The 20,589-nt window shown below is 44.1% G+C and overlaps 1 protein-coding gene across 1 annotated transcript in view; it reads left to right on the forward strand.

The window, feature by feature from the left end:
• The window catches only part of LOC115127339 (Fc receptor-like protein 5), a 35,784-nt gene extending 16,152 nt beyond the window's left edge, over nucleotides 1-19,632 (forward strand). Inside the window, exons 2-8 of the mRNA XM_065025091.1 lie at nucleotides 1,326-1,370; nucleotides 4,583-4,843; nucleotides 5,181-5,423; nucleotides 5,646-5,936; nucleotides 16,225-16,467; nucleotides 17,112-17,153; nucleotides 18,994-19,632. Of these exons, the coding sequence (XP_064881163.1) occupies nucleotides 1,326-1,370; nucleotides 4,583-4,843; nucleotides 5,181-5,423; nucleotides 5,646-5,936; nucleotides 16,225-16,467; nucleotides 17,112-17,116 (1,088 nt within the window). The 3' untranslated portion in view covers nucleotides 17,117-17,153; nucleotides 18,994-19,632. The remainder of the gene's footprint in view (nucleotides 1-1,325; nucleotides 1,371-4,582; nucleotides 4,844-5,180; nucleotides 5,424-5,645; nucleotides 5,937-16,224; nucleotides 16,468-17,111; nucleotides 17,154-18,993) is intronic.
• The last annotated feature ends 957 nt before the right edge of the window (nucleotides 19,633-20,589 follow it).

The following is a 20,589-nucleotide window of genomic DNA, read 5'->3' on the forward strand; positions in this document are numbered from 1 at the left end:
CAGATTTCATCATTTGATCCTCCAGAAAGTGGAGAACAACAGCTCCTTTCCAAAACATTTATTTTTAAAGCCGTGTTCGACAGGATTACCAACACAGACTGACGAGCTCAAATAGACAGAAGCCTTCTATATAGCAGACCAATCTGAACTCTTCTCTCGGCATGCCCAGCCCACTCATTATCCCAGCCAATCATGGCTAGTGGGAAAGTTGCTAACTTGTATCTGTGGCTTAACCAACAAGGCTGTTATTAAAAAACGCATTTTCATAAAAACAATATATTTTTTTACATTCAAACGGCTCTCCTGTGAAGTCGTGACCTATGACATACTCCTAGTTTCCTGAATCGGGTCTCATATTAGAAATCTCAGAAAACATTTTTGTTTTTTGGACAAATATTTAACCCTTTATTTTTGTTGGCACAAAAACAAATCCATACTTCCATTCATTTGTATGGGTTATATTCAGATGAGTCCCATGACACTTGCACCATTGTGTTCGGCATAGAGGGGTCATATTAGTTTGTAGCTGAGAGTCTCCCCTGTAGCTGAGTCTCCCCTTTCCATAGTGGGGTCATATTAGTTTTTATCTGAGAGTCTCCTCTTTCCATAGTGGGGTCATATTAGTTTGTAGCTGAGTCTCCCCTTTCCATAGGGGGGTCATATTAGTTTGTAGCTGAGAGTCTCCTCTTTCCATAGTGGGGTCATATTAGTTTGTAGCTGAGAGTCTCCTCTTTCCATAGTGGGGTCATATTAGTTTGTAGCTGAGTCTCCCCTTTCCATAGTGGGGTCATATTAGTTTGTAGCTGAGAGTCTCCCCTTTCCATAGTGGGGTCATATTAGTTTGTACCTGAGAGTCTCCCCTTTCCATAGTGGGGTCATATTAGTTTGTACCTGAGAGTCTCCCCTTTCCATAGTGGGGTCATATTAGTTTGTACCTGAGAGTCTCCCCTTTCCATAGGAGAGTCATATTAGTTTGTATCTGAGTCTCCCCTTTCTATGGTGGGGTCAAATTTGCATGTAGCACAAATGGTTTGGACGGTAGCGACAGAAGTTGACACATCAGCTGTACTGACTACAGATGAATCCGTTGACACTTGTGGGGGTCGTAGAGCCAGACATACTTTCCACCACAGATGGAAACAGAGGAGATGTGGTTGAGACGCAGCAACAAAACAGAACTGAAGGATTTTGATGTGGATGTTTGGATTATGTTCATTAGATTGATGCACACGTGTGTCAATAGACTATTAAGGAAATTAATATATGTGGTACAGCTCAGTGTTTACATCATGTACCATAGTGATAGTTCTCTCTGTGTGTTTCAGTGCTGTTGAGTACACTGGTATACTGTAGCCTCGGACAAGGTGGAGGTGAGTACATTTCTCTATATTCATCACCTGTTCTATAATAGTAATATTTCTCTATATTCATCACCTGATCTATAATAGTAACATTTCTCTATATTCATCACCTGTTCTATAATAGTAACATTTATCTATATTCATCACCTGTTCTATAATAGTAACATTTATCTATATTCATCACCTGTTCTATAATAGTAACATTTCTCTATATTCATCACCTGTTCTATAATAGTAACATTTATCTATATTCATCACCTGTTCTATAATAGTAACATTTATCTATATTCATCACCTGTTCTATAATAGTAACATTTATCTTTATTCTTATAAAATAATAATATAATAATATAATAATAAATAATATAATAGTATAATAATATAATATATGAATATACTAATAAATAATACAATAACATAATAATAATATAATACTGTAATATAATAATAATATATTAATAAATAATATAATCATATAATAATATAATAATAATATTATAATAATATAATATAATAATATAATAATATAATAATATAATATATTAATAAATAATATAATAATAATATAATAATATAATAATAATATAATAATAATATAATAATAATATAATAATATAATAATAATATAATAATATAATAATAATATAATAATATAATAATAATATAATAATAATATAATAATATAATAATAATAATAATATAATAATAATATAATAATAATATAATAATATAATAATAATATAATAATATAATAATAATATAATAATATAATAATAATATAATAATAATATTATAATATAATAATTATAATATAATAATAATATAATAATATAATAATAATTATTATAATAATATAATAATATAATAATAATAATAATAATATAATAATAATAATAATATAATAATATAATAATAATATAATAATAATAATATAATAATATAATAATAATAATAATAATATAATAATAATATAATAATAATATAATAATATAATAATAATAATAATATAATAATAATATAATAATAATATAATAATATAATATAATAATAATATAATAATAATAATAATAATATAATATAGACAGTACCTCTAGCTATTGACACCAACTGGCTCTCTTTATTTTTCTCTGCACCTCCCTCCCTCCCTCCCTGCTGTCTCTCTGTCTGGAGCTAGATCTACTGTGTCTATTAGATTATGACAGACCAGCTAGATCTACTGTCTCTATTATATTATGACAGACCAGGTAGATCTACTGTGTCTATTAGATTATGACAGACCAGCTAGATCTACTGTCTCTATTATATTATGACAGACCAGGTAGATCTACTGTCTATATTATATTATGACACACCAGGTAGATCTACTGTCTATTTTATTATGACAGACCAGGACATAATCTGGAGAAAGATCTACTGTCTCTACATTTTAACCTAACAAAATTCATATTTTCTCCTGAAAAGGTAGTTCAAGAATTGCTTCAATTCGTCTTTATAATATAACATTGTAACGGCGTTCGTCTGTTGTTGAAAGAGAGGACCGAAATGCAGCGTGGTGGTTACTCATGATCTTTAATGACGGAAAACGGAACGATACATGAAATAACTATATACTATGAAAACAACAAACGGAACGTGAACGTGAAACCTATTACAGCCTATTTGGTGCACACTACACAAAGACAGGAACAATCACCCACGAACTACAAAGTGAACCCAGGCTAGCTAAATACGGTTCCCAATCCGAGACAACGAGAATCACCTGACTCTGATTGAGAACCGCCTCAGGCAGCCAAGCCTATACAACACCCTTACTCAGCCGCGATTTTAAATACGACAAACCCCAATACGAAAATACAATACATAAACCCATGTCACACCCTTGCCTGACCAAAATATATACGAAAACACAAAACATATATACCAAGGCGTGACAAACATTATGTTTTTTTATTACATTTCAGGAGATAAAAACCTCTGAGTCATATTTGGAGAAGGAAGTCCTGCTCTGAGTCATATTTGGAGAAGGAAGTCCTGCTCTGAGTCATATTTGGAGAAGGAAGTCCTGCTCTGAGTCATATTTGGAGAAGGAAGTCCTGCTCATTCTCTAGTCACCTGAACCAAAGTGCTGACATTGCGTTTCCTCTCTGATCCTCCATGTTTTTTCTATGACGTCTCTACACACTTAGAAAAAAGGATTCCAAAAGGTTTTTCGTTCAAAGGAGGGTTAACCCTTTATGTGACATGTTGAATCCTCTGTGGAAATGGAATGTGTCCCAATAATTACAGAGGACACTGTATATATCACAGAATCTATTAACTACCCTAAACTACCTCCTACCTACCGCACACTAAACCTACCAACCCTTCACTGTCCCAGTAATTACAGAGGACACTGCATAAACCACAATATCTATTAACTACCCTAAACTACCTCCTACCTACCGCACACTAAACCTACCAACCCTTCACTGTCCCAATAATTACAGAGGACACTGTATATTGGGGCGGCAGGTAGCCTAGTGGTTTAAGAGAGTAGCCCACCCTCACTAGGTTAAACAGCTAGAGAATAGCCTTGTCTCAGGATAGTATCCTCCCCTCATCACCAGGTTAAAGAGCTAGAGAATAGCTTCTCTGCTGTGTTTCAGTATCTCTGTTAGAATATAAAGCCTTGTCTCCAGATCTCAGGATAGTATCCTCCCCTCATCACCAGGTTAAACAGCTAGAGAATAGCCTCTCTCTGCTGTGTTTCAGCATCTCTGTTAGAATATAAAGCCTTGCCTCAGGATAGTATCCTCCCCTCATCACCAAGTTAAACAGCTAGAGAATAGCCTCTCTGCTGTGTTTCAGCATCTCTGTTAGAATATAAAGCCTTGTCTCAGGATAGTATCCTCCCCTCATCACCAGGTTAAACAGCTAGATAATAGCCTCTCTGCTGTGTTTCAGTATCTCTGTTAGAATATAAAGCCTTGTCTCCAGATCTCAGGATAGTATCCTCCCCTCATCACCAGGTTAAACAGCTAGAGAATAGCCTCTCTGCTGTGTTTCAGTATCTCTGTTAGAATATAAAGCCTTGTCTCCAGATCTCAGGATAGTATCCTCCCCTCATCACTAGGTTAAAGAGCTAGAGAATAGCCTCTCTGCTGTGTTTCAGCATCTCTGTTAGAATATTTTATAATTGACTTTAGACAATGAAACTCTCTATCTCTCTCTCTCTAATCCAGCTTCTCTGAGTGTCAGTCCTGACAGATCTCAGTTCTTTAAATATGAGACTGTCTCTCTGAGCTGTGAGGTTCAGGGGAACTCTGCTGGATGGAGAGTGGTGAGGAACTCAGAAAGAGGGATCCTTTCAGAGTGTAATACTGACTGGGGAAAACAACAAGGGTCTTCATGCATCCTGGCACTAATACCATCAGACAGTGGAGTGTACTGGTGTGAGTCTGGGTCTGGAGAACACAGCAATGCTGTCAACATCACAGTACATGGTATGTCCACAAACACCATCTACTAACATTATAGTGTTTAGTGGTTCATCTGGTTTCAGATAGCTGATGTTATGTTTATATATGATGTTTATATATTATATACAGCTGGTGCTGTGATCCTGGAGAGACCTGTTTATATATGATGTTTATATATTATATACAGCTGGAGCTGTGATCCTGGAGAGACCTGTTTATATATGATGTTTATATATTATATACAGCTGGAGCTGTGATCCTGGAGAGCCCTGTTTATATATGATGTTTATATATTATATACAGATGGAGCTGTGATCCTGGAGAGACCTGTTTATATATGATGTTTATATATTATATACAGTTGGTGCTGTGATCCTGGAGAGCCCTGCCCTTCCTGTGACTGAGGGAGATTCTGTGACTCTGCGCTGCAGATATCAGGGAACTCCCTCTGACCTCACAGCTGATTTCTACAAAGATGGATCCCTCATCAGGAATGAGACTACAGGAGAGATGACCATCCCTGCAGTATCCAAGTCAGATGAAGGACTCTACAAGTGTACCAACTCTGAAGGAGAATCACCAGAGAGCTGGATGACTGTGACTGGTGAGAATATGAGAAACCTTGACATTCAGATGATCTGGTCCTTTTTACACTGTTAAGAGGTGCAAAAACCTGCTTTATAAACTGAAGGGGATTCCAGCCCTGAATGCTGATTGGCTGGAAGCAGTGGTATATCAGACCGTCTACCACTGATATGCCAAAACATGTATTTCTTTGCTAAAATAGTCAAAAGCTCATCTTCTCATGACCTTGTCTCTCTCTCAGACCTCTCTCCCTCAGATCTCTCTCTTCCTGCCTCTATGAGTGTCAGTCCTGACAGATCTCAGTTCTTTGAATATGAGTCTGTCTCTCTGAGTTGTGAGGTTCAGGGGAACTCTGCTGGATGGAGAGTGGTGAGGAACTCAGAAAGAGGGATCCTTTCAGAGTGTAATACTGACTGGGGAAAACAACAAGGGTCTTCATGCATCCTGGCACTAATACCATCAGACAGTGGAGTGTACTGGTGTGAGTCTGGGTCTGGAGAACACAGCAATGCTGTCAACATCACAGTACATGGTATGTCCACAAACACCATCTACTAACATTATAGTGTTTAGTGGTTCATCTGGTTTCAGATAGATGATGTCATTTTAATATGTGATGTTTATATATGATGTTAATATATTATATACAGCTGGAGCTGTGATCCTGGAGAGCCCTGTTTATATATGATGTTTATATATTATATACAGCTGGAGCTGTGATCCTGGAGAGACCTGTTTATATATGATGTTTATATATTATATACAGCTGGAGCTGTGATCCTGGAGAGACCTGTTTATATCTGATGTTTATATATTATATACAGCTGGAGCTGTGATCCTGGAGAGACCTGTTAATATATTATATACAGTTGGAGCTGTGATCCTGGAGAGACCTGTTTATATATGATGTTTATATATTATATACAGCTGGAGCTGTGATCCTGGAGAGACCTGTTTATATATTATATACAGCTGGAGCTGTGATCCTGGAGAGACCTGTTTATATATTATATACAGCTGGAGCTGTGATCCTGGAGAGACCTGTTTATATATTATATACAGATGGAGCTGTGATCCTGGAGAGACCTGTTTATATATTATATACAGCTGGAGCTGTGATCCTGGAGAGACCTGTTTATATATGATATACAGCTGGTGCTGTGATCCTGGAGAGACCTGTTTATATATGATGTTTATATATTATATACAGCTGGAGCTGTGATCCTGGAGAGACCTGTTTATATATGATGTTTATATATTATATACAGCTGGAGCTGTGATCCTGGAGAGACCTGTTTATATATGATGTTTATATATTAAATGCAGCTGGAGCTGTGATCCTGGAGAGACCTGTTTATATATGATGTTAATATATTATATACAGCTGGAGCTGTGATCCTGGAGAGACCTGTTTATATATTATATACAGCTGGAGCTGTGATCCTGGAGAGACCTGTTTATATATGATGTTTATATATTATATACAGCTGGAGCTGTGATCCTGGAGAGACCTGTTTATATATGATGTTTATATATTATATACAGCTGGAGCTGTGATCCTGGAGAGCCCTGTTTATATATTATATACAGCTGGGGCTGTGATCCTGGAGAGACCTGTTTATATATTATATACAGCTGGTGCTGTGATCCTGGAGAGACCTGTTTATATATGATGTTTATATATTATATACAGCTGGAGCTGTGATCCTGGAGAGACCTGTTTATATATGATGTTTATATATTATATACAGCTGGAGCTGTGATCCTGGAGAGACCTGTTTATATATTATATACAGCTGGAGCTGTGATCCTGGAGAGCCCTGTTTATATATGATGTTTATATATTATATACAGCTGGAGCTGTGATCCTGGAGAGACCTGTTTATATATGATGTTTATTAATTATATACAGATGGAGCTGTGATCCTGGAGAGACCTGTTTATATATTATATACAGCTGGGGCTGTGATCCTGGAGAGCCCTGTTTATATATTATATACAGCTGGAGCTGTGATCCAGGAGAGACCTGTTTATATATTATATACAGCTGGAGCTGTGATCCAGGAGAGACCTGTTCATACAGTGCCTTGCGAAAGGATTCGGCCCCCTTGAACTTTGCGACCTTTTGCCACATTTCAGGCTTCAAACATAAAGATATAAAACTGTATTTTTTTGTGAATAATCAACAACAAGTGGGACACAATCATGAAGTGGAACGACATTTATTGGATATTTCAAACTTTTTTAACAAATCAAAAACTGAAAAATTGGGCGTGCAAAATTATCCAGCCCCTTTACTTTCAGTGCAGCAAACTCTCTCCAGAAGTTCAGTGAGGATCTCTGAATGATCCAATGTTGACCTAAATGACTAATGATGATAAATACAATCCACCTGTGTGTAATCAAGTCTCCGTATAAATGCACCTGCACTGTGATAGTCTCAGAGGTCTGTTAAAGGCGCAGAGAGCATCATGAAGAACAAGGAACACACCAGGCAGGTCCGAGATACTGTTGTGAAGAAGTTTAAAGCCAGATTGGGATACAAAAAGATTTCCCAAGCTTTAAACATCCCAAGGAGCACGGTGCAAGCGATAATATTGAAATGGAAGGAGTATCAGACCACTGCAAATCTACCAAGACCTGGCCGTCCCTCTAAACTTTCAGCTCATACAAGGAGAAGACTGATCAGAGATGCAGCCAAGAGGCCCGTGATCACTCTGGATGAACTGCAGAGATCTACAGCTGAGGTGGGAGACTCTGTCCATAGGACAACAATCAGTCGTATATTGCACAAATCTGGCCTTTATGGAAGAGTGGCAAGAAGAAAGCCATTTCTTAAAGATATCCATAAAAAGTGTCGTGTAAAGTTTGCCACAAGCCACCTGGGAGACACACCAAACATGTGGAAGAAGGTGCTCTGGTCAGATGAAACCAAAATTGAACTTTTTGGCAACAATGCAAAACGTTATGTTTGGCGTAAAAGCAACACAGCTCATCACCCTGAACACACCATCCCCAAACATGGTGGTGACAGCATCATGGTTTGGGCCTGCTTTTCTTCAGCAGGGACAGGGAAGATGGTTAAAATTGATGGGAAGATGGATGGAGCCAAATACAGGACCATTCTGGAAGAAAACCTGATGGAGTCTGCAAAAGACCTGAGACTGGGACGGAGATTTGTCTTCCAACAAGACAATGATCCAAAACATAAAGCAAAATCTACAATGGAATGGTTCAAAAATAAACATATCCAGGTGTTAGAATGGCCAAGTAAAAGTGCAGACCTGAATCCAATCGAGAATCTGTGGAAAGAACTGAAAACTGCTGTTCACAAATGCTCTCCATCCAACCTCACTGAGCTCGAGCTGTTTTGCAAGGAGGAATGGGAAAAAATTTCAGTCTCTCGATGTGCAAAACTGATAGAGACATACCCCAAGCGACTTACAGCTGTAATCGCAGCAAAAGGTGGCGCTACAAAGTATTAACTTAAGGGGGCTGAATAATTTTGCACCCCCAATGTTTCAGTTTTTGATTTGTTAAAAAAGTTTGAAATATCCAATAAATGTCATTCCCCTTCATGATTGTGTCCCACTTGTTGTTGATTCTTCACAAAAAATACAGTTTTATATCTTTATGTTTGAAGCCTGAAATGTGGCAAAAGGTTGCAAAGTTCAAGGGAGCCGAATACTTTCGCAAGGCACTGTATATGATGTTTATATATAATATACAGCTGGAGCTGTGATCCTGGAGAGACCTGTTTATATATTATATACAGCTGGAGCTGTGATCGTGGAGAGACCTGTTTATATATGATGTTCATATATTATATACAGCTGGAGCTGTGATCCTGGAGAGACCTGTTTATATATTATATACAGCTGGAGCTGTGATCGTGGAGAGACCTGTTTATATATGATGTTCATATATTATATACAGCTGGAGCTATGATCCTGGAGAGACCTGTTTATATATGATGTTCATATATTATATACAGCTGGAGCTATGATCCTGGAGAGTCCTGTTTATATATGATGTTTATATATTATATACAGCTGGAGCTGTGATCCTGGAGAGTCCTGTTTATATTGTAATGACCTGACTAGATCATAAATGAACAATTGTCCAGACAGAGGCTTGAGTTTGCGAATTGACGGTTTATTAAACCAACTTTACACAGGCTACTGTTTGGGCCGTAGCACACGCCAAAAATGACAGATAACCCACAAGCCAATCGTGACCTTCTCTTGTGAAGCCCAGACGTAAGAGAGAGAGAGAACAAAGGCTGAACCTGGTCTTAACTTCCAATGCTCCACCCCCCTGCCCAACCCCCCTCCACGCCACTCCGCCAACCACCAGGATGCCCGGCATCAGAACATTCCAGGCATTCCCGTGATTGGCAGATAGCAGGTTGATTGACATGTCGGACCCCGCGAACACCGGGTACTGGTCAGTACAACACAACCACCTCCTAGCCGAACACATAACACACAGCTGTCTGTGCGGGTCGCTACACAGCCCCCCCACCACAAAGTCCCTCGTCCCCGAGGGAACAAACAAAGTCTCTGAAGCGACCCGGAGGTCTCCTTTGCCTGCGTGGCCGTGATGGTCGCAGAGTGCCCCTCTGGGAACCAGGGGATGAAGGCAGGGATATGGGGGACAAGGAAGCGGGAACAGGTAATACAGTCCGTGGCTCTGGGGAACCACGCGGTGACACAGGGGGAGTGGGCTGTCTGGAGCCTTGTCTGCGGCACCTGAGGGTGGGTGCCTGGAGAATGTCATTGCCAGAGAGGGGAATTGTGGGGGTTCCTGGGGTTTGGGGAGAAGAGGCCCCTCTGTATGGGGCTAACCTGTCCCGGTGCAGTGCCACCTTTCTCCCCCTGGGAGGAAGCTGCACCCGGTACACAACCTCCCCTACCCTCTCCAGGACACTTCAGGGTCCCACCCAGTGACTGTCCAACTTGGGGCATCTGCCTTTTTTTCCTTAGGGGCTGTAGACCCAGACCAGCTCCCCAGCCACAAAGTGCCTTCCCGGGTGTGCACGTCATAGTTCCTTTTCTGCCTCACACCTGCATTCACCAGCTGCTCTCTGGCGAAGGTGTGGGCTGTCTCCAGGCGGTCCTGGAGTCTCCGGGCATACTCCGGCCCCGGAGGAACATGAGGGCTATCCAGGGGCCGACCAAACGCCATCTCCGCAGGGGTGCGGATCTCTCCCCAGCATGAGGAGGGCAGGCGTGCAGGAGGTGGAGTCTTGGACAGCGGAGCGGCATGCCATGAGGACCATAGGCAGGTGCTTGTCCCAGTCACGCTGGTGTTTGGAAGAGACGATGGCCAGCTGCTGTCCAAGCGTTTTGTTGAAGCGCTCCACAAGGCCATCACTTTGAGGATGGAGAGGAGTAGTGCGGGTCTTGTGCATACCCAGCCTCTCACACATGGTGGCGAACACACGGGACTCAAAGTTTCTGCCTTGGTCGCTGTGGATGGACTCTGCAGCTCCAAACCTGCTGAACATCCCCGCTGTCAGGGCGTCGACGATGGTCTCTGCCTCCTGGTCAGGCAGAGCATAGGCCTCGGGCCATTTTGTGAAATAGTCCATGGCCGTGAGCACCCAGCGATTTCCACTGTCTGTGGTGGGGAACGGCCCAACTACATCCACTCCCACCCTCTCCATGGGAGCCCCCACTGGGAACTGTTGGAGCTGAGCATGAGAGCGGCCTGGGTGGCCCTTTCTCGCTGTGCAGTTGTCACAGCGGCGACAAAAGTCCTCCACATCCCTCTTGTGCTGCCCCCAGTAGAAGCCCTGACGGAGACGGCGCAGTGTTTTTGTGACCCCAAAGTGTCCAGTCCCCACCCCCCATGATTACTCTGGAGCACAGCCTCCCGCAATGCTTTTGGGACCACCACCTGCCACCTCTCCTCTCCCGTAGCTGACTCCTTCCATGCCCGCTGTAGCACGCCATCAGCCAGCCGCAGTCTCTCAAACTTCGACCACAACCCTTTGTTCGCGAGTGAGAGCGCTGTCACCTCTTCCCATGGTGGCCTCACCTGCGCCTCTACCCACTGTAGCACTGGCTGTAGGTCTGTGTCCCGTCCCTGCTGCTGCCGCCATTCAGCCACGTCGACAGTCTGCAGCTCACAGCAGACAGGCCCGCTCGCCCGACACACTGTGGCACAGACACCCTCCTCTGCCCGCAGCTCTCTCTCCCGTCCCTCTCTCCGTTCACAGTGGCGGCAGCCGTCTGCAGTACAGGGCTGACGGGACATGGCGTCGTGCATTGGAGTGGCGTGCCCCTGCCCTGTGCACCACCGTGAAGTCATACGGCTGAAGCTCCTCCAACCAGCGTGCCACCTGCCCCTCTGGCTCTCTGAAAGACATGAGCCACTGGAGAGCAGAGTGGTCAGTCCTTACAGTAAAGGGCAGACCACCCAGGTAGTACTTGAAGTGTTTGACGGAAGCCACAACAGCCAAGAGCTCCCGCCGGGTGACACAGTAGCGGCGCTCATGTTTGTCAAATGTTTTGCTGAAGTACGCCACCACTCTCTCCCCCTCTGGCCCCACCTGGGCTAGCACCCCACCCATGCCAACATTGCTCGCGTCTGTGTCCAGGATAAAGGACAAGGTGAGGTCAGGGGGGGTGAGCACGGGGGCCTCGATCAGTGCACGTTTGAGGGTGTTGAACGCCTCCTCACACTCCACTGTCCAAGTGAAAGCCTTGTCCTTCAGCAGCAGGCGGTTCAGTGGAGCAGCAACGCTTGAGAAGCCCCGTACAAACCTCCTGTAGTACGAGGCCAGGCCCAGGAAGCTCTTCAGCTGACGCTGGTCGGTGGGGGTGGGCCAGTCTCTGACAGCCCCTACCTTGTCCTCCATGGTGCTGATCCCCTCCTTCCCCACTCGGTGGCCCAAGAAGGACACCTCTCTCCTCATGAAGTGGCACTTCTCGGGGTGGAGCTTCAGACCTGCGGCAGCCACCCTCTCCAGCACACGCCGTAGCGCCCCAGGGCTGACTGGAAGGAGCTGCCATGGGCCAGGATGTCATCGAGGTATACCAGACACTGCTGTCGGGGATGCCATCCAGCACCCTGTCCATCAAACGCTCAAAAGTAGCTGGAGCGTTGCACAGGCCAAAGCACAGGACCTTGAACTGCCAGTGTCCTCTGTTAGTGGAGAACGCAGTTTTGGCTCTGGCCTCTGGGGAGAGGGGCACCTGCCAGTAGCCACTGAGGAGGTCTAGTGAGGAGAACCAGGAGGACCCCTAACCAGGTCCAGCGACTCATCGATACGTGGTATGGGGTATGAGTCCTTCCTGGTTACCTCATTCAGCCGCCTGTAGTCCGCACAGAACCTCAGCTTGCCCCCTTCTTCGGAACCATGACGACTGGCGCCGCCCAGGGGCTGTCTGAGGGCTCAATGAAGTCTGCCCGCTGCATCTCCAACACAGCCTTGTCTGCCGCCTCCTGGCGTGCCAGCGGGATACGGCGGGGACGCATCTTGATGGGTCGAGCATCACCTGTGTCGATCTCATGCTGCACCAGATGAGTCTGACCCACCTCTTCCTCACTCAACGCAAAGCTGTCTCTGAATTCAAACAGCAACTGCCACAACCGTTCCTGCTGCTCGGGGTCAAGACCAACACAGTTCCTCCCCCATATCTCCTCACTGCAGACAGTGTCCTCTCCTCTCCCATCTGGGGTAGCTGGGCTGGGGGTGCGGCCCGGGCTCACAGAGGGCTGTGTCATGGAGGTAGCTGGGGGAATGTAACACACCGCCGTAGGTGACAGGGGGACTGGGGAAAAGTCACACACAGCTGTGGGGGAGGGGCGCAGCCATGAGTCTCTGCTGCTTTAACTGTTGGAGTAAAGGGTTTGTTGGGTTGAGTGAATGTGACATTAGGGGGGCCATGGTGACTTCCGTCCCTCCCTGGAAGCTCAGTGTGCCCCTATTTAGGTCTAACTGGCAGCCTGTGCTCCTAAGAAAGTCCAACCCCAGGATACAAGGGTCCTGCACAGCCGCCACCCACACAGGATGACGCACAGTCCTGCCCCTACTGTCAGAGTCATTATTCCCTTCCCTTTCATGGGTGCCAGCTCACCTGTGACTGTGCGGAGCTGCACAGTTGTAGGCTCACACTGAGTCCAACCTGGCACAATATCTGGCCTCACCAGGGTTACTGTGGACCCAGTGTCCACCAGGGTGGAGCAGGGCACCCCTCCACAGTGACAGGGACATGACAAAAGTCCCCAACACAGGTCCGGCCCACCACAACAACAGGCTCCATCCGCTTGCCCTCGTCTGCTTCTGGGGAAGTGGAGCCTTGCTTCCCCGTCTGTGCCGGTGGGCTCCTCCTGAAGATGATGGTGGTTGGGATAGAAAGCCAGGGGTCCGCACTACCCGGTCTATGCGGACCCCGAGCCGTTTCCCTGAGCTCTGGGGGACATGGGGCAATCTCGGCGCAGATGGCCTGGCTGGCCACAACCCCAGCAGACCCTGGGACCAGGGCGTGTGTTTCGTTCCGCCTGTAGCGACACAGCACGAATGAGTTTTGTCATTTCGGCCACCCAAGCAGGCTTTTCCGGCTCCGGGCTGCTCTGCCCCCCAGCTCGCACAGAGGGTGTGTCTCCCTGCACCCCCACCAAAGCCCCAGCTGAAGCCCCAGCCCACACCAGCTCCCTCTCCAAAGCCATCTCCAAGGCTGTCTGCAATGACTCAGGATGAGCCAGCTGGGTCTGTATGCGCAGCTCCGTAGGAGAGAGCGCCTGTATGAACTGGTCCCGTGCTAGCTCGCTCTGCACGGAGGGGGCATGTGAGCATATGCCCGCCGAGAGAGGCTCTCAATGTCATTAGCTAGCACCCGTAGAGGCTCTCCAGGCTGCCTCGTCTATTACTCAGTTCGGAGCGCAGTAGCCCGGGCTGTACACACTGTCCATAGCGCCTCCTCAGTGCTCCCACTAAAGCACCATAATCATGCCTGTCCTCGGGGCTAATCAATATCAAACAGACCAGAGCTTCATCCGTGAGGCATAAAGCCAACTGCAGTGCCCTTTCTTCATCCGACCACCCCTAAAATGAGCTAACAGTTCAAACTGAGCATGAAAAGCTTCCCAATCCGCCTTACCGGAATACTTCGGGGTCTTAACAGATACGGACGCAGCCGGGAACTGGGCGCCGCCATGTTTGTTTACATCCTGAGCCCCAGATTCCTCGTCGACGTCACCACTTCGGTCCGCCCACCAGAATCCGCGCGAAATACAGTCGACGAAGCACTCATGCCCGCTTCAGCCGCCATCGCTCTAACGTCCTCCCTCAAGCGGCCTCTGCGCTCCGACGCCCTGGCGATCTCCTCAGACAGAACCCCCGACGTCCATTCACACGCACCTCCTTGGCCATAATCGTCCCCTACCTCCACCTTCACTTTCGGATTCCCTCGAAGCATTTTCAATCCCCGTTCTCACCTACGGTAGCTAGCCACATAAGTCAGCTAGCTAGCTGGCTAACTTGTATCAACGTTTTTACTTCTGACACCAATGTAATGACCTGACTAGATCATAAATGAACAATTGTCCAGACAGAGGCTTGAGTTTGCGAATTGACGGTTTATTAAACCAACTTTACACAGGCTACTGTTTGGGCCGTAGCACACGCCAAAAATGACAGATAACCCACAAGCCAATCGTGACCTTCTCTTGTGAAGCCCAGACGTAAGAGAGAGAACAAAGGCTGAACCTGGTCTTAACTTCCAATGCCCAACCCCCCTCCACGCCACTCCGCCAACCACCAGGATGCCCGGCATCAGAACATTCCAGGCATTCCCGTGATTGGCAGATAGCAGGTTGATTGACATGTCGGACCCCGCGAACACCGGGTACTGGTCAGTACAACACAACCACCTCCTAGCCTAACACATAACACACAGCTGTCTGTGCGGGTCGCTACAATATATTATATACAGCTGGAGCAGTGATCCTGGAGAGACCTGTTTATATATTATATACAGATGGAGCTGTGATCCTGGAGAGCCCTGTTTATATATGATGTTTATATATTATATACAGCTGGAGCTGTGATCCTGGAGAGACCTGTTTATATATTATATACAGCTGGAGCTGTGATCCTGGAGAGCCCTGTTTATATATGATGTTTATATATTATATACAGCTGGAGCTGTGATCCTGGAGAGACCTGTTTATATATTATATACAGCTGGAGCTGTGATCCTGGAGAGACCTGTTTATATATTATATACAGCTGGAGCTGTGATCCAGGAGAGACCTGTTTATATATGATGTTTATATATTATATACAGCTGGTGCTGTGACCCTGGAGAGACCTGTTTATATACGATGTTTATATATTATATACAGTTGGAGCTGTGATCCTGGAGAGACCTGTTTATATATGATGTTTATATATTATATACAGCTGGAGCTGTGATCCTGGAGAGACCTGTTTATATATGATGTTTATATATTATATACAGCTGGAGCAGTGATCCTGGAGAGACCTGTTTATATATGATGTTTATATATTATATACAGCTGGAGCTGTGATCCTGGAGAGCCCTGTTTATATATGATGTTTATATATTATATACAGCTGGAGCTGTGATCCTGGAGAGCCCTGTTTATATATGATGTTTATATATTATATACAGCTGGAGCTGTGATCCTGGAGAGACCTGTTTATATATGATGTTTATATATTATATACAGCTGGAGCAGTGATCCTGGAGAGACCTGTTTATATTTGATGTTTATATATTATATACAGCTGGAGCTGTGATCCTGGAGAGACCTGTTTATATATGATGTTTATATATTATATACAGTTGGTGCTGTGATCCTGGAGAGCCCTGCCCTTCCTGTGACTGAGGGAGATTCTGTGACTCTGCGCTGCAGATATCAGGGAACTCCCTCTGACCTCACAGCTGATTTCTACAAAGATGGATCCCTCATCAGGAATGAGACTACAGGAGAGATGACCATCCCTGCAGTATCCAAGTCAGATGAAGGACTCTACAAGTGTACCAACTCTAAAGGAGAATCGCCAGAGAGCTGGATGACTGTGACTGGTGAGAATATGAGAAACCTTGACATTCAGATTATCTGGTTCTTCTTTACACTGTTAAGAGGTGCTGAAACTTGCATTATAAACTGGGTGGTTCTTCTTTACACTGTTAAGAGGTGCTGAAACCTGCATTATAAACTGGGTGGTTCTTCTTTACACTGTTAAGAGGTGCTGAAACCTGCATTATAAACTGGGTGGTTCTTCTTTACACTGTTAAGAGGTGCTGAAACCTGCATTATAAACTGGGGGGTTCCAGCCCTGAATGCTGATTGGCTGGAAGCTTTTGGCAAAACATGTTTTTTAAATTTGTTTTAAAGTGTTGATAACTGTATCTCTGATTGAACCATGTTGTAAAGTGTTGATAACTGTATCTCTGATTGAACCATGTTGTAAAGTGTTGATAACTGTATCTCTGATTGAACCATGTTGTAAAGTGTTGATAACTGTATCTCTGATTGAACCATGTTGTAAAGTGTTGATAACTGTATCTCTGATTGAACCATGTTGTAAAGTGTTGATAACTGTATCTCTGATTGAACCATGTTGTAAAGTGTTGATAACTGTATCTCTGATTGAACCATGTTTAAAGTGTTGATAACTGTATCTCTGATTGAACCATGTTTTAAGTGTTGATTACTGTCTGTTTAGGGTAAACCAGGGTACCCAGGAAGACCAACCAAGACCAATTAGGTGAGTTTCTACCTTACAACACAACAGCTGCAGGGTCACAATATGGTATTCTGATCACAGTGTGTACTATATTATATTACCTCTTAGTAGAAGTAGAAAGTAGGATGGATTAGATTCAACAAAATATGTCACTGATATGAATTTTTAAAAAAAATGTGTACCTTTATTTAACAAGTCAGTTAAGAAGAAATTCTTATTTTCAATGACGGCCTAGGAACTGTGGGTTAACTGGTCTAGGAACAGTGGGTTAACTGGTCTAGGAACAGTGGGTTAACTGGTCTAGGAACAGTGGGTTAACTGGTCTAGGAACAGTGGGTTAACTGGTCTAGGAACAGTGGGGTTAACTGGTCTAGGAACAGTGGGTTAACTGGTCTAGGAACAGTGAGTTAACTGGTCTAGGAACAGTGGGTTAACTGGCCTAGGAACAGTGGGTTAACTGGTCTAGGAACAGTGGGTTAACTGGTCTAGGAACAGTGGGTTAACTGGTCTAGGAACTGTGGGTTAACTGGTCTAGGAACAGTGGGTTAACTGGTCTAGGAACTGTGGATTAACTGTCCTAGGAACATTGGGTTAACTGGCCTAGGAACAGTGGGTTAACTGGCCTAGGAACAGTGGGTTAACTGATCTAGGAACAGTGGGTTAACTGGTCTAGGAACAGTGGGTTAACTGGTCTAGGAACAGTGGGTTAACTGGTCTAGGAACTGTGGGTTAACTGGTCTAGGAACAGTGGGTTAACTGGTCTAGGAACAGTGGGTTAACTGGTCTAGGAACTGTGGGATAACTGGTCTAGGAACTGTGGGTTAACTGGTCTAGGAACTGTGGGTTAACTGGTCTAGGAACTGTGGGTTAACTGGTCTAGGAACAGTGGGTTAACTGGTCTAGGAACAGTGGGTTAACTGGTCTAGGAACAGTGGGTTAACTGGTCTAGGAACTGTGGGTTAACTGGTCTAGGAACAGTGGGTTAACTAGTCTAGGAACAGTGGGTTAACTGGTCTAGGAACTGTGGGTTAACTGGTCTAGGAACCGTGGGTTAACTGGTCTAGGAACTGTGGGTTAACTGGTCTAGGAACAGTGGGTTAACTGGTCTAGGAACAGTGGGTTAACTGGTCTAGAAACAGTGGGTTAACTGGTCTAGGAACAGTGAGTTAACTGGTCTAGGAACAGTGGGTTAACTGGTCTAGGAACTGTGGGTTAACTGGCTTGTTCAGGGGCAGAACGGCAGATTTTTACCTTGTCAGCTCAGGGATTTGAGCTTGCGGTTTCTAGTCCAACACTCTAACCTACCTGCATTTAGAAGTAAATAGCCTGGGTATAGATACAAAGTTAATAGCCCTGTGATTTATAGTTAGTTAATAGCCCTGGTATTGATAAATAGTAAATAGTGCTGGTTTTGATAAATGGTAAAAAGCCCAGGTATGGATCATTAGTAAGTAGCCCTATATTGATAAATGGTAAATTGCCCTCATATTGATAATTAGTAAATAACCCTGGTATTGATAAGGGAGAACTGGACATAATTAGTAAATAGCCCTGTTATTGATAATTAGTCATTTGCCTTGGTATTGATAAGGAGTAAATAGCCCTGGTATTGATAAATAGTAAATAGCCCTGGTATTGATAATTAGTAAATAACCCTGGTATTGATAATGAGTAAATAACCCTGGTATTGATAAGGGAGAACTGGACATAAGCAGGAGCCCCATTGGAAGTAATTTGATAGGATTCTATGTAGCACAGTATTGACTAGTAATTCATCTGATATGATTTACATTTCTAAGTGGTTCTGTATTGGATAAGTAAATACATGGCCACACTGATGAACTACTTCTGTGTTGAACAGGTGACCGTGTTGAAGAAGAGTGAGGCTGAGTTCACCTGATCACCATAACAACCATCAGAATGGAACTCATGGAATTCTATTATAGAACTGTGAGTCACAATGCTGTATGTTGTTACATTGTAGCTCCACCTGCTGGAACAATAGTGGCATTTGATCAAATGTGATCTATTAACTGATACATGTATTATTCTGATTGGAATGTGTTTTAATATAATGTGTGTTGTATTAATCATTCAGCAGCTGTCCTTTAACATCAGTCATATACTGGTCATATACTGTATAGCATTATGGTTGATACATTGTAAATGCCTTCACTTCTCATGTCTATACAGATCAACTGATAGGTGTTGAGGTTCAGGCATTATTGTTACAGGTTCAGTATAATGTTATACCGTTACATGTTACAGAGATAGAAAACATACAGGAGAGGAGAATTCACTTATTACAATTATTTACTTTATTTTCCCATTTAGGTCTCGATAGTAATTCTTCATTATTTGATTTGATTTAAACATGAAACTAATGTAGGCCTATTGTTTTGTGGTTTTGTGCAAAATGATAATTATTCTATGAATCATCCTGGTAAGATATTGGTTTAGTCTTTGTGTCATATAGAATTAAATGAATGATTTTCCTCAAGCATGTTGCCTGTTTTTTAAATCTGTTTTAATCTGAATGACATCAAAACCCAATCTGTTTTCATCCCCCTACAACACCCAGGGCATACAAAATGCTCCATTCCAGGTTCCCCCTACAGCCCCCAGGGCCTTGAGTATCTTCTATATGCTCCATTCCAGGTTCCCCCTACAGCCCCCAGGGCCTTGAGTATCTTCTATATGCTCCATTCCAGGTTCCCCCTACAGCCCCCAGGGCATTCGAAATGTTCAATTCCAGGTTCCCCCTACAACACCCAGGGCATACAAAATGCTCCATTCCAGGTTCCCCCTACAGCCCCCAGGGCCTTGAGTATCTTCTATATGCTCCATTCCAGGTTTCCCCTACAGCCCCCAGGGCCTTGAGTATCTTCTAAAGACTCCATTCCAGGTTTCCCCTACAGCCCCCAGGGCCTTGAGTATCTTCTAAAGACTCCATTCCAGGTTTTTCCTACAGCCCCCAGGGTCTTGAGTATCTTCTAAATGCTCCATTCCAGGTTCCCCCTACAGCCCCCAGGGCCTTGAGTATCTTCTATATGCTCCATTCCAGGTTTCCCCTACAGCCCCCAGGGCCTTGAGTATCTTCTAAAGACTCCATTCCAGGTTTCCCCTACAGCCCCCAGGGTCTTGAGTATCTTCTAAATGCTCCGTTCCAGGTTCCCCCTACAGCCCCAGGGCCTTGAGTATCTTCTATATGCTCCATTCCAGGTTCCCCCTACAGCCCCAGGGCCTTGAGTATCTTCTATATGCTCCATTCCAGGTTTCCCCTACAGCCCCCAGGGCCTTGAGTATCTTCTAAATGCTCCATTCCAGGTTTCCCCAGGTTTCCCCTACAGCCCCCAGGGTCTTGAGTATCTTCTAAATGCTCCATTCCAGGTTCCCCTACAGCCCCCAGGGTCTTGAGTATCTTCTAAATGCTCCATTCCAGGTTCCCCTACAGCCC

Source organism: Oncorhynchus nerka, linkage group LG12 (assembly GCF_034236695.1).
Source record: "Oncorhynchus nerka isolate Pitt River linkage group LG12, Oner_Uvic_2.0, whole genome shotgun sequence".
Taxonomy (NCBI): domain Eukaryota; kingdom Metazoa; phylum Chordata; class Actinopteri; order Salmoniformes; family Salmonidae; genus Oncorhynchus; species Oncorhynchus nerka.